Genomic DNA, 15200 nt, shown 5'->3' on the forward strand with positions numbered 1-15200 from the left:
TTGACTGAGCCTTCCATAAATAATTAAAAAACTGTCGCCGGTAATTCAAAAGAATCTTGTAACTCCTTAGTAAGGGCAAAGACAGTAGGATTCTCAGAGGTACATCTCAAACTCTTGAAGTTATGGGCTATATGGTAAAAATGAACAAATCTCAAATGACATGCCAAAGCAGGCATACTGTTCACATAGGAGGACGAAAATTCACTATATGCTTTAGCTGGATGTACAGTCTCATATGATACAACATGTACAATGCATTATTCTCTACTTTTTGCCTTTGTAACCCGTCATGTTGACTTTTTTTTTTTCCCTCCCTCATTTAGGAGAATTTATAGTGTTTCCACACTTCCCCTCCAGTGTGACTCGAACTCAGGACCTACCGATCGTGGGTGGAGGTGCTTAACCACTAAGCCATCCCTCACTTGTCGTCATGTTGACTATATATGCCAAAAAACACAGCTACATGATTACAAATAAAGTTTAAACCAAGAAGATATGTCATTACAGAACAATCAAACAAAGAACTTACCATTAAATTAGCATTCTCAATAATTTAAAGTCACAGTAGCTGTCTACGTCAAATTTTGATGAACAACCAAGTGATAGCCTTCTCTTTTGCTCCTCACTGATCTTCTTGTCAGAATATCCAGTGGAATAGCGCCTGAAGAGTACATAAATGTCACTATAATCTGTCAATTTCCTATAAATTTGGTGAAGAGTGATCAAGAATGTTGCCTTCAAAAATCTAATTAGAAAAGTGCAGTTTAGACACTCCTTTTTTGTTTGATAGCTAGTTTAGATGCACAAAGTATAATCAATTACTTCTGAAGGTAAAAATACAATTATGTCCATTTAGCAAACAATCGTGAAAATATAATTGATGGTTATAAGCTTCACTGACATATGAGCTTACAACAACAACAACAACAACAACAGCCCAGTGAAATCCCACATCTTGGGGTCTGGGGAGGGTATAATGTACGCAGACCTTACTCCTACCAAGGTAGGATGGCTGTTTCCGAGAGACCCTCGGCTCAATAGAAGCATAAAAAGGGGGTCAGATAAGGTTAAAAGATTTAAAACGATATTGCAATGAAATAATGCAAGCGACACAGTAAAACAGGATAATCAAGGAATTCAAAGCGATATGGAAATGCAAATCACGAAAGCGGCACAGATAAAATAGAGTAATCAAAGTACAGAAAGTAGCAAATAATAACATAAATCAAAGCACAAGAAATTATAATGCGCTAATGCGCCTACTAATAAGATTTTTTTTTAACCTTACCAAAAAAATAAGGTAACTCTGCCCTATTGTTTTTGTATCAAATCTGGTGACAGTTCTCCACTCATGTCCTTCCAAAGCTGGGTAAGTGATCTACAAGGACATCTCCCAGACCCTTTACTCGTTTACTTCGCATAGCTTTTCATCTTCTTGATAGCCGGAAGTTTTCAAACAATGGTTACTAAAAGATCGGAGCACTAACTTCGAAAGTAGCTGCTTCAGCTTCAGCCACTCGAATTTCGATATTCCTTTTTATTTCTCATCAAACAAATGGAACTTTATGCACTCAAAGAAGAGGTTACGTACCTTCTCTAAGGAATTCTTAAGTAAACGTCTCAGAGACATAATCAAATTCTGCATAAACTTAGATAAAATTTGATTGCCAGATTGACTTGGTTAACTTCAACTTCTGCAGAGTTCAATAACAAAAGATAAAGAAAGAATACACAAAATGTAAGCAAACAAATAAGCAATCCAGATTTCATAGTGTTGATCCTTTCCCTTGGAAGTTTTAAAGGTAGAAGTCCTGACTAACCTAATCGATTTAATCAACAATCTCTTGTATTTTTTCAATGTATGCCTTGTCATTATTTCGTTTAGTTGATTTGAGTGGATAACTTCACATCGTACTTAACTAAGTCACGTAATCTGCACATGAAAGAAATTCTTTATGAAACGCCAGTGAACCCGAAAAACATCTAGCATAAGCAAAAACCAGAAAAGATGCTAGACAACATTATAATCTACTCAAGTTTTGTAGTCTACAATCTATGAATATGTTAAACAGATGACCAATATCTTTAGCATCTAATTTCTCAACTCAGATGAACACTGGAAAAGGCAAATACCAAAGTCAAAAGATATATTTGGAAATAATTATTTCAGACAATAATTTTCCTTTTCTAATTTCCTAAGAAGCTTCACTGCATGAAATAGCAGTAATATGTATTCCGAACTCATTAAAGAAAATAGACCAAACCAACTCATCGTAAATTTCCCCGAAATCATCAACTTCACAAATAAGAGAATAGTAAAAGTGGCTACTTGACACAAGAATCTCAGCAGTCCTCCTATCAATATTTTCTAGACGAACAGATCTTTCTGACCTTGAGTAAAAGACGCAACCATTTTGCCTCATTCTTTGCTAAAAATTCATTTTTATTTTGGTTCATGGATGGCATAAGCACTAATCGATAGTGCAGTCTTCTAATTCTTTCACATACTTCCCATCTTTAACTGAACAAGATCTTGAACATATTCTATTAGCAAGAAACAAATAGAGATTTCATGAGAGCAGTACAAACAATAATCCTCAAGATTTAAAAAGAGCAACATAAATTAAGAAAGCAAATATTGCACGAATCTACTCTCTGTTTGAGGAATGTTCGACAGAAAGAGGGAACAACAGAAAGCACCAGGTGATTAAGGCCTTTCCTCAAAAAGAGCAGTTTGAATTTCTAAAGATTATACCTTTTGAACTTCCAATGACGTATGAAATTTTGGGGGACTTTGAATAGAAATTCAAGCATAAGTAAACTTCAGGTATTCCCTAAAAACTCCTCGCGCTATACACCAGTAAAAGAATTTAAGATTAGAATAATTTCATCACTTCCATACCGCGACAAATTGTAGTGACTCTCTGTGGAGGTGAATTTCAATCAGTCGAGCGAATAATTCGTTTAGCATAAACACTGTTTTTCTTTAAAATCTTTTAAGAGAATTTCAGCTATTGAATGCACATGAAGTTTTTGTTTGAGAATGTTATTCTTATTTTAAAGGATTGGAATGCCCATGTTCTACGTATAATGTAGGCATCTGGAGATGCTAACTGCAACATTATTTTACATCCTTTTTTTAGTGATTGCACTCTTACCACTTCTATCAGTAATGGATGAATGAAATGAATAGCTTAACACTTTCTGTAGAAAGTAACTAAAGGATTAATTATTGTTTGAAAAAAGAACATTTAATTATTGATATTTCAAGATCTTTCTAACCACATCAAAGGATATATTGAGCATAAGGATCAGGATGTAATCCTATGAGTTTCAATCTGTTTAATAAACTTTCATCTCACTGCCATGATAGCAAAGATTAGATGTCATAAAAAACTTCTAACTGGAAAAGTTGTTGAGATTACTTCCACCAGCAGTCTTTATGTCATGCTGCAAGAAATATTTAGTTGCATTTAATTTTTAAACCGTTAGCAGCATCAACAGTAAACAAGAATTTTCAAATGGCATAAAGGAAAGGTTTGGACAGAAATGGATTCAATAAGCTATAAGAATATAAAACGATAAAGGATGGAAACCCGCATCCCTTATGAGAAAAATGTACCTATTCGAGGCAACATATATATTCCTTTAATATAGTAAACGTTTTCTCTGTCTCTCCAAAGGCTTGTCTGCTTTCCCCTTTTCCCTATCCATATAGACCAACAATACTTATGTTAGTTATGAAGCTTCACAGTGATCCCATGGAATAGAAGATATTGAGACTCGTAAACACACGCAAACTAAGATAAAAAGTCACTAGCAACCAAAAAATTAGTAATTCGCAACTGAAAAAGTGTTTCTGCATTGCTGCCTCAATACAGCGGCGAAGCACCTTCAGATTGCTGAATGCATATATATACATATATACATGAGTATGTGGTAGAACATCTGCCACAAGAGAAAAGTTAAAAAAAGAAATTATTCAGTTGTTTCAGGCATACTAACGAACACCCTGTACTAAGCGGATACAGTTACTGAGATGCAAGTAGAATCTTTCAACATGCTAAAACAATCTTCTGCTTAAAACTGAACTCGCACTCTAATTCATCAGGTATCTCAATCAAAGATCCTCTTTATCTCCATGAACGTTTCAAGTTTAGTTGCATCAGACAGGATCTTTAATTTAGTACTACATTAAACTCCTGCCAACGTGCTCAAACTTCCATAAAGGTTAGAATACCTTTCCCTCGACATTCGAATTCTTCTGGTATCAAGAAACAGGAAATTCAATTCACATTAATGTTTGATGTCTATCATGTGGAACATCAAATTTTCAAAATTCCAAATCAGAAACTGCCTAGCCACTCCCAGTAAAAGTGCCTCAACAACCTCTATAGATTATTCTAAAGCTTACCAGGAAATGATCTACTTGCAAGTTTGCTCATAATCTCATACCACAACGCATCAAAGTTGTGGTTGAATGATCTTGTTAAATATCACAAGTCCAATAGACACTCAATCATATCAATGTGAAGGAACTTAGAAACTCTAAATTTGTTTTCCAGTGATAATGGCAATTATGATTTCACATTTTCAAATCAACAACCTTTGCGCTGCTCCCAATTGGTACCACATTCCAAAGTTTTATATTCTCTACTTTGGCTTCTACAACTTCTTGAATGTGATGAAACCCTTCAAAAACTTGTTCATCTCCCAGCCTAAGATGATTCCACAAATATTTTTAGAAGAATTTTTTTCATGAAAGAGTAACAACATTTCATTCATGGATCAGAAGCTACAGAACCAGTGATCTTTCAAATATCTAGCACCTCTGTAGAAGTGTGATACATGAATGAGAATTATCAGCAGTATAGCACAATACATCCATTCCCACGCCTTGAGAAGAGATCTGAAATTGAAGGATGAGAGAAAGACCAATATTGGTGGAAACAATGGGCTCTTTAGAAGATACTATTATATAAATTTGGTGCAGTAGTAAATGAAAAAGTTAATATGTCATCATTGAATTTGAGATTCTTTATTTTTGTTTTCCTTACTGATAAATTGATATGTTAATTATAGTGAGTTATAGTGATGCTTAACAATTCAAGTGCGATCAAATAGTATTTTCAACGTCGTTTTATGTGTGCATATGTAGTTGCATGCTCAATTTCTACTGTAGATTTTTTGGGAAAGATTATTGAATCTAAGATGTTCTAAAAGGCATCCTATTACACCACTTGCAAGTACATAAAAGTGTAGCCAATTTGTATAGATATGTCTACTTAGATAAGGCGGAATGGTGGAGGACACGTGTAAAAAAAGGGAAAGAATAAATTGTTCAGTTATTTCAGGCATATTATCAAACCTCTTGGTAGAGTGTAAGTCACTTGTATTATATTACTCATAGTACTCACAAGAAAACAGCCAATACTGTGAGATTTTCCACAGCACATCTCAATTCACTAATGAAATAACAACCTATCTTTAAAGATAATTTTTCCACTTTATCTCAGGTATGGATATGATTCTTTTTAGCAAGATGAATCACAAAATTAGGATTTTGACTAAATATATCTCAGCTCCTCCTTTCACGGATAAGAGATACAGTAATATAGAAAAATATCTAGCTTGGACCAAGAAAGATAAATATTGCACCTTGGTAAATTGTATTCTACGAATATGGAAAAGATGAAAACTCGCATACCAGATATATCTCTAAAATGAGAGTTTAATTGAATTGTTAAAACCCAAATTTTAAACCTTAAAGATAAAATCTCAAAATTCCTACCTCATGCAACACTTCCCTGATACGCGAGGAAGTGAGAGAGAACAGAAACTGAGAAGAACGAAGGAAAGAGGAGCAACTCAGATTGAATGACAACTTGGCAACTTGAAAGAGCAACACGTAAGAGTATAATTAATGTGAAATCCCAAGGCTACCCTTCGTCGTACACAAGACCCACACTAGTTTATTTTTTTGTCTCAAAATACTTGTTAATTTACAAAATTGATACAGAATTAATTAAATTTTTTCCATCTTACACTTAATATTAAATATTTTTGAAAATAATCAATACAACCCGACCTCTCTATAACAACCAAGTTTTTCCGAAATCAATTTTTAATGTAATATTTTACTTCTCTATAACAATATTTTACCTATAACATCAACCACCAACTTTATAATAGTACACTCTTTGTAAAATTACCACCATATAACATCTATCTTCTTTTTTGGCTAATATATTAATTAACCATCTTTATAAAAATAAAGTTCTGCGATTACCAATAATAAGTGTAGAGATTTTGACCAAATATTTGATCCTTTAATACACTATTTATGACAAAGAATAATATTTTATATATATATATATTCATCACTAAAGATGTTCTTAGTTATACAAAGTGTGATTAAGATTAGAATTTGACAATTGAGGGCCTATTTGGAAAGCCACCATGGTAATTGGAATTGGGTGTAATTACACAATTTGGCTTGTTTGTTTGACCAAGTAATTACACGGTTAGGTGGGAATTGTAATTACACTCTCCAATTCTCAAGGAAGGGTTGAGAATTGGGTGTAATTACTGGGTTACTTTTTAATTTTTTAATTTATTTTTCATTTCTACTATTTTAATTTCTGTTGATTTTATTTATTTTTTATTTCCATTATTTTAATTTCTTTTTTATTTCTACATTTTTAATTATTTTTATTTTTAAAATGTATTTTTCTTTTTATATTATTTATTTTTCATTTTTTTTTCTTCTCATTCCCAGCCTTTACTTCCCGTGGTTCCATGTAATTGTTCGTATGCTTTTATTTTATTCATTTAGCATAACCGTGTTATTATTCTAATTTTTGAAATTACACCTCTTAATCCTGGAAAGAATGAGTCATTAACAAACTTGAAATATAATAAGAGATGTTATTAAAGTAGAATTTCGTTGTGAATGAGGTTATATACTTATATTTTCCCTTTCTTTTCAATTATTTACTTAAGTTATGTTGGAACTTACTTATGTAATATTGGAATTTGACATAAGAGTATTATGTTAAACTTTTTCTTTTGGATTTTGAATTTAGGTTATATTTTCAATTTTAAGTTATTTGCTTTCACATTGTATATTGTTTATTTTTTCACTTACATTTGATGGATTTTTTTGTGTCAAACATTTGAATAATGTTATGGCATTATATTTATAAAAAATATTGTTTTGTCAAACATCCAATCCATGACGTTCTCACAAAAAAATCTTCTTTTAATTTTTATAATTAATTAAAATTAAATATTATTAATTTGAAAAAAATATATCAATTATTTTTTACAATATTAGTTACAAATATATGATTATTAATTAATATATTTTCAAGAAACAATGTGTTATTAAATAACTAATTTAATTACTATATTATATAAGGGCCAATCCAACTTTTTTGTAGTACTTAGTTGGAGATTTTAGTTACATTACAACTAAGCCTTACCAACTAAGAGGTTCCTTCTTCCAAATTTGCCCCCATATCTGTCTTTTATCACTTCATCTAATATAAGATATTATATAAAGATTAAGCACTTTCAAGTCTTTTTTGGTAAGTCAAATTCACTTAAACTAACTTTTTTGAAGATGATGTAACAAGTACTTTAACTTTTTCATATGCTACATTTTTACTCCTACTATATTTCTTTATTACTTAAGATACCACACTCAATTTTGATAAATTTAGAAAATTTCAAGCTTCTCTTGAAACACTTATAAGAAATTATGACCTGTGATGATGTCAATTAAAAAATAAATGTCAGTACGTGTAACTTGAATGAGAAAATGCACCACATTTGCAGTTACCTTAATTTAAACATGTATTGCACACAAGAATTGAATTTAATTGTCCAATGCGAAACTTTAAAAATTTAACAGATAAAATTGATCTTCGTATTGTTACCTAATTTGTTTATTTTTATCTAAATTATTTGTTAACAATATTGAAATTTGAATCTTTTCATCACCGTGTTGTGTTGGTTTGTACGTTGATTAGCTATATCGTTCATGTTTAACAAAATTAACTTTTTTCGAATATTATTTGGTATATTCTAATATTTTATTTTTTAAAGTGCATGCGTACTTAAATATTACATTGTTTCTAAAATGATAACATAATGAACAATGTATGTTGTAGCTTAAACTCCATCCATCTACAAAAAAATAGTGTCAGGCGTACTATGCGCAGTGACGAAGTCAGGATTTTCACTAAGGGAGTTCAATATGAAAAAGTAAACACACAAAGAAGCTAAATGGGGTTCAACGTCTAATTTATATAAATAAAAATTAATTTTAACCATATATAAACAGTGTAATTTTCCTCTAAAAGGGGTTCGGATGAACCCCCTTGACCCTTTCTCCTTCCGCCTCTGACTACGCGGTATGAATTCATAAATATATTTCTTAATATAAATTTACACTTTAAAAATTACATAAAAAGAAACTACAATCCAAACTTGATGGAGTAGTTAAAAATGTTGAGAACATCTTTGAAAATATGTAGTTAATGAAATATTTTTTTAGTTTTCCAAATAGTAGTAATGTCAAACAACTTGGGATAAAAGGGTAAGTTTTTTTGTGATTTTGAGTATCATTTTTTTTTGGTAGCATAGTGAAATATGGTTAAATGAATCATGCAACATTCATTTGTGTTTGAGAAAATAATCAAAATATACATTTTATAAAATAATGTTTCACTTAAACTGACAAAAGGAAAAAATGTCATTTTCTCATTACAGAACTTTAGAAAGTAAAAGGAAAGTTTGATTACATTGAGAAAAAGAAGTAATTTTCTTCATATTTTCAACATACTTTGTATAATTTTAATGAATTGACATCCACAAATATTGTAAAGTACAAAATTTTATTAAAAAGTTATCTTTGTTTTATAAGTAATCTCATCAAAATCTCAGTAAAGAATAAATGTAGCATATAACTGATGTCTCTAGAACCAAATTATTTTTCTTCTTTTTGGAAAAAACTTTATAGTTCATAATGAATGTTGTTAATCACAAATATGCTATACCTAAGTTGGATTTCAAGAAATTATCAAAATTTAAATAAAATTCAACAAATAAAAAAAAATAAGAGACTTTATGTCATGTAAATGTTTGAAGGTAAAAAGAAAGTCTAAAGTAAGGACAAAACAAATCTATGTTCAAATTTTAAATACTTTTTTTCAATTTAAATATTAAGTCTTTTGTTTTTAAAAGTTTGCAAAGACTGTCGAACTAATTTTTCAATAATTTAATATAAAAAAAAGCAAAAAATAATAATTATAAGTAATTACAAATGTAACTTTTAATCTTAGTTTTGGGCCCGGGCTTAGCACGGGCCAAATGCCACTAGTATCATTTATAAAGACAAATATTTTTGAAATATTAATTTTAAATTTTTTATAATTAAATTTTATTTTTAAATTAAACTAATTATGTAATTATACTCGTGCAGCCAAACAACACGCTAGTAAATATACTGTAATTAACTTATGACAAACAGACAAGTCGTTGTAATTAATTACTGTGTAATTACTACCAATACCAATCACCAAGTGGTTTTCTAAACGGGCCTTGAAAGTGAAAAATTAGATTTTATGCATTTTTTTTTGCTATAGTAACGAAATATTATTGAAAAGAGATAATGATAAGATAGTAAAAATAAATCATTTATTTATGAGGGGATTGTGAATAAGAAAGTTGACAAGTAATATGGGACGGGGAGTATATTTTAAAGGACCAATTTAATCAACATATAACTATTTTGTCATTTTCTCCAAGCCGTTTTTAAGTACCTTACAATTACAGTAGGGTTTATGGTTTTATGTGTTTGTCGCACATTCCTCACCCTTTGAAACAGCAATGGCTAAACCAAAAGAAAAGAAGAAGCAAGATGACCAAAACCCTAATCAAGAAAGACAAGACAAAATGGATGATGACACACAAGACACCCAACATCAAGAAATTGACCAAGAAAAATCAAACAAGAAGAAAAACAAGAAGAAGAAGCATACTGTAACAATTGAAACCGTAGCTGAAAACCCCAATAATATTTCTCCAATTGTTGGTTATTTTCCATCAGGTTATGACCCTTTAAAGAACAACAACAAGGTTGTTGATGAGGAAGTGAGTACCAAGTTATATAGGAATGTGAAAAGAAGTAATAGGTTACAGCTTGTTGTGAGTCCTAATGGGTCACAGGTTGATTTTGTTGGGACTAATTATTCAGGTGAAGCAACATCAGCTCAGTTGTGTACTTACTCACTTGGGGTATTGGATAAAGAAACACAAACTCTCAAGATTGTTCCTATTGCAGCAAACAAGGTAAATTTTGATTCTCAAAGGTTGTTTTTTTGCTTGATTGGTCAGTATTGTATCATGGGAGTTATTTATCTTTTAGCATAATTTGGATTATTTTTTTATTTGAGGGTTTATGCCCATTGCAGCAAACAAGTTGAATTTGAGTCTGAAAGTTATTTTTATTTGATTGATGAGAGAAAAAAAAATAGGATCTTTTGAATAGACATATTACCATTGTAGTAAACAAGGTAAATTTTGATTCTCAAAAGGTTGGTTTTGCTTGATTTTGTTTATGTTTTAGCATAAAAGGTAGATTGGATTTCTCTCGGTTATTGTGTTTGATTGGTGAGTAAAAAGAAGCTGTTCTATTTGAGGGTTTATCGCCATTGCAGCAAACAATGTGAATTTGATTCAGAAGGTTATATTTATTTATTGGTGAGTAGAAAAGTAGAATCTTTTTTCATAGAAATATTCCCCATTGTAGTAAACAAGGTAAGTTTTGATTGGAAATTGGCACTGTTTTAGCATACATGGTAGATTTGCTTTTCTCTCAGTTATTGTGTTTGATTGTTGAGTAAAAAGAAGCTCTTTATTTGAAGATTTATCGCCATTGCAGCAAACAAGGTGAATTTGATTCAGAAGGTTATATTTATTTATTGGTGAGTAAAAAAGTAGGATCTTTTTCGTAGAAGCATTCCACATTGTAGTAAACAAGAATGGTTCTGACGGATATTTTGTTTGATGGATGAGTAAAATGAAGGTGTTTTTACGTTTCTCAAATGCGGTTGAATGAAAAAATATCAAATCCCAGCCGCGAGAGATGAGATATTATTAAATTAACACAGTAAATTACTGATGGTGTGAATATGTTACGGTATGACTGGTTCTACTCTTATATTTGTCAAAATTGGATGACCACTGGAACTATGATTGGCAGAACATTTATTATAATTTATCCATATTATTCTTTTAGTTTTGGTTGAATGTGGTCATAAAACAGAGAGGCCTGGCTTTGATTTGTGCTATCGTTATGTTTTGCTAATTTGTTTGCTAGGACAAGAAGTTTCAGTGCGCATACCATTTTGAAATGCTTAGAAACTGGAGAGTTTTTTCTACTTCACATAAACTCAGTTTGTTGCCTAACCAATAATTGTGATATTATCTAGGCTATCAAACATAGCTTTGGTGATCTCATATATCCTGATTTTAAGTAACTTTAAGCAGCTGATGAGCGTAATGTAATAGCTGTTTCAATATTGATTTCTTATTCTCTTTCTTATTTGTTGGCTGATGATTACAGATAATTAGGTTGGAACCTAGAGTTAGAGGGTCAGAAGTACCGGAAACTGAAGATCCAGATACGGTCAAGCAAGACCAACTCACTGCAGAAGAGAGGAATGACAAAATGAGAGATTTAACTCAAATGTACTCATCAAAGAAGTCTATACGACAGGTATGCTCCTGCCATTTTCCCTACAAGCTTTGACAGACATGAAGAACATTGTGGAAAAATTCTCTACTTCCTCAGTTGCTTGAAATTCGTAGATTTTATGTTTAATGACAAAGATAAATCGTGCAAGAGCAAAAGTTTTTTTTTTTTTTAAAAGAATATAAATCTGTCTGTCATTGTCAGCTATATCTTCTTCTGAATAAGTACATGACCATGTAGAAGAAAGAAGAGACAAATTGCTTTGCAGATAAATTTGTCATCATTCTTTTGTAGTAGTAGTATTTTTTGTTGACAAATGGTAACATTGTATTCATCAGCATGACCTTAATGCTGGCCACCATATTTTCCTTACAAAAGGCAAAAGAAAACTTGTTCTTCTTACAAGTTTTTTACAATTTCTCTTTAAGGATCTTTTTTTTATAACCGTGGTGTCCGGGCCAACACCTCGACTAATTCCATGGGATATCCGTCACCTCCCACCAACAACATGTACCAGGTAACTCTGTTCACCAAGGCTAGGGGATATGGGTAGAAATCACCTAGTGTTTTATCTCTGAACCGGAGACCTTATGATCCTCGACTCTCTACAAGGATAGTAAAAACTCTAGTAATAGTTCAGTATCCTCTACGGAGTTATCTTTACACCAAAAATACAAAGACTGGATGCAAGTCATCTTAATTCTCTGTATAGAATTGCTTTCATCTTCAAAACACCTTGAGTTCCTCTCTCTCCATCCAGTCCACTATATACAAACCGGAATAGTTTTCCATCATTTCGTCTGTCTTCTCCTACATCACCCTTTGTTCCAACATCTCACAACATCCAGAGTAGGCTCTGGCATAACCCCTTGCAGCCTAGCCATGCTCAAAATGATCTGCCATAATTGGTCAGTCACCTTACAATGTCTGGAATAAGTGACTACTGTTTTCTGCTTTCTCCTGGCAAAGTAAACACCTTGAGCTCAACTGGATTCTCTCTCTCTCTCTCTTTTTTTTGTAAATTTTCATGGGTTAAGCAAGCTTTTCTGACCACCAACCATGAAAAACATATTACCTTGAAAGAGGCTTTAATTCTCCAAATGTTCTTCCAAGGCCAGCTTGTGCTCTGATGTTGAGAGGAGTTTAGCAGTTTATATGCTGAAGTAACTGTGAACCCCTTCTGCACACCATTATTCCAAGTCATGGAAACTTTATTACCAGTTGTACTCTTGAAGATCCCCAACACCTTGAGAAATTCTGCCGCTCTTCCAACCTCCCAGTCATTCATCAGTCTTCTAAAAGATAGGTTCCACCATTGCACACTCCATGAATTCTCAATAGAAGCATCAGTCTTCTAATAGTAGTATTTCCTTCATCATATATTTCTGGTCTTTGCTTTCCAGGCTAGGAAGCTTGATTCCCTACGTCAACAAGAAGATACTGGAAATCAAGAGGAATTTGATAGGAATATAGCAGGGGCAATAAACAAAGAGGCTCTTGAAGTAGCCGTTACCACAGAAAATGCGCGGAATATACCACCATATGATCTGGCTGCCACGACACCGCAGTTGGCGTATCCACTAGACAGGATTATTTTCAATGGAGAGTGGGATTATCTTTTGGATGTTTTTGAACTCACGAAAGCTGGGGCAGATATGACACTTGATCTTTATCCAAGCTTTGTTTGCAACAGATCCTACAAATTGGATCATATACAGGTACTAAAGGCTTAAAATTTCATATTGTGAATGAGTCATGAGTTAAGTGATGTATGCATTTTTTCAAATAAAGAGTGATTTTTGGCTCACTTGCTTTATTGCATAATAGTTATTCCAGTGCTTTTTTTTTTTCGATAAGTAATAATAGTTATTCCAGTGCTGCTTTTTTCCTACCTTCTAATATTCAATGTCAGTACCAAATTAGGGGCTATGAGTAGCTATGACCACACTGATCCTTTAAAATTGACTTCAAAGCAGCAAGCATTTCTAATGTGGTGGTTTTATTTACACTATAGTGGGGTTTGATGTGCATAGATTGATTATTATTATCTTTTCCGTGTATTAGCTGTGAATACTTAGGGGTTGGTTGGTTGTTGGTTAGAGTTGTGCAAGTATCAATTATGCAGGGTTTAGTTATTCATGTATTACTTATTCGGTCTTTTATCCTTTATCCTGCATAAATAATACATTGATTCTGTCATAACTTATACATGTAGTAGTTGTGCGAGATTCTAAATTGCTAACCAAACAGTGTATTTGGTGCGTTGAATTTTATACATGGCAAAAAAAAAAAATGCTACCAAACAGTATACAAGTTATGCAAGATTTAATACATGAATAAATCACCTCCTAACCAATGTGCCAAACTCGCCTACTTTGTTTGTAGGACGAATATGAGAAGAAAAGGCTGGCAGGCATATTTGCATTCATTACTCATCTTGTTAAGTTCAAGGATAAACATTCCATGGATGGCGTATCATCTGCAAAGCATCACAAGATTCCCGTCATCTTGTTCCAGAAGTTCTCTTCATTGTTTGCTGTTACAGACTCAAAAAGGCTTCCGGATGACAAATTAAATCTTCTTGTCAGCTATGTTTTGGTGCTTACTCTCATCGCTGATGATTTTCGTAGCGATCCAACTGATATAGCCAAAGATTTGAGAATGAATGCTGTAGCATTGCGTGTTCACTATGAGTACTTGGGTTGCAAGTTTGTTAAAGAGAAAAATGTACTGTTGGCTACTCTTCCTGTTCCACTTCAATTTCCAACTCTAAGGAGGAAGAGAAGAAGGTAGATTCTCTTTTACATAAGTGAATAGAGTAATAGAGGCGCCAATTGAGCAGTGCAAATGAGATGTGGTTTTCTACTTATCTATATTTCAACGGCAACCTTAGACATTGAGATCCGATGAAACACAACGCGTTCATTACAAACGTCGGATCATCCCTGTTGTCAGTTTTTTTTCTTGCTGTCATATTTGTTTGCCATCAATTTTGAATACCTATTATTTGTTGAAAGTTGAAACTTGAATTTCTGATATGTAGCGTTGTAATGCATGCTGTACGTATGTCATATGGTACTACATTTGATTTTCAGTTCTCCAGTTATGCAAATATAGGAGCTAGTCTTTTTTAGGCTATGTTAGATGCTTTAACCTGTTTTCCTTAAGAAAGGTTCTCAATTTTTTTAAAATTTAAAAGAAAAATCCTGAGATAACTCAGAAAAATCTCAGAGATACCAAAAAGGGATTTGGTGGTTTGATTCCAAAACCATCCTAAATAGACTGTTCTCCAAAATGTCACATATATATATATATATATATATATATATATATCGGAAAAGGGTCAGATATACCCCTGTACTATTGAAAAAGGGTCAAATATACCCCTCGTTATACTTTAGGTCTAAATATACCCTTGTCATTATACTTTGGGTTCAAA

General features: G+C 32.3%; 1 protein-coding gene and 1 long non-coding RNA gene across 7 annotated transcripts; one reads left to right on the plus strand and one right to left on the minus strand.

Moving 5' to 3' along the window:
* LOC132643555 (uncharacterized) lies at positions 1–5866 on the minus strand. Of its 6 annotated transcripts, XR_009583668.1 has the most exons (6): positions 5792–5866; positions 1821–3706; positions 1592–1694; positions 1289–1431; positions 530–661; positions 1–437 (listed from the first exon to the last, which is right to left on the minus strand). It is a non-coding gene; the product is annotated as an uncharacterized LOC132643555 (long non-coding RNA). The 6 variants fall into 6 exon arrangements; XR_009583667.1 differs by having other exon boundaries at positions 1289–1933; positions 3623–3706; XR_009583666.1 differs by having other exon boundaries at positions 1289–3450; positions 3623–3706.
* Positions 5867–9808: 3942 nt separating this feature from the next.
* LOC132643574 (uncharacterized) lies at positions 9809–14827 on the plus strand. The gene is made up of 4 exons (XM_060360035.1): positions 9809–10356; positions 11633–11785; positions 13165–13479; positions 14147–14827. Exons 1-4 carry the CDS (start codon positions 9895–9897, stop codon positions 14552–14554), a joined length of 1338 nt encoding a protein of 445 aa, XP_060216018.1. The 5' UTR covers positions 9809–9894; the 3' UTR covers positions 14555–14827.
* The last annotated feature ends 373 nt before the right edge of the window (positions 14828–15200 follow it).

This window comes from Lycium barbarum, chromosome 1 (genome assembly GCF_019175385.1).
Source record: "Lycium barbarum isolate Lr01 chromosome 1, ASM1917538v2, whole genome shotgun sequence".
NCBI lineage: Eukaryota > Viridiplantae > Streptophyta > Magnoliopsida > Solanales > Solanaceae > Lycium > Lycium barbarum.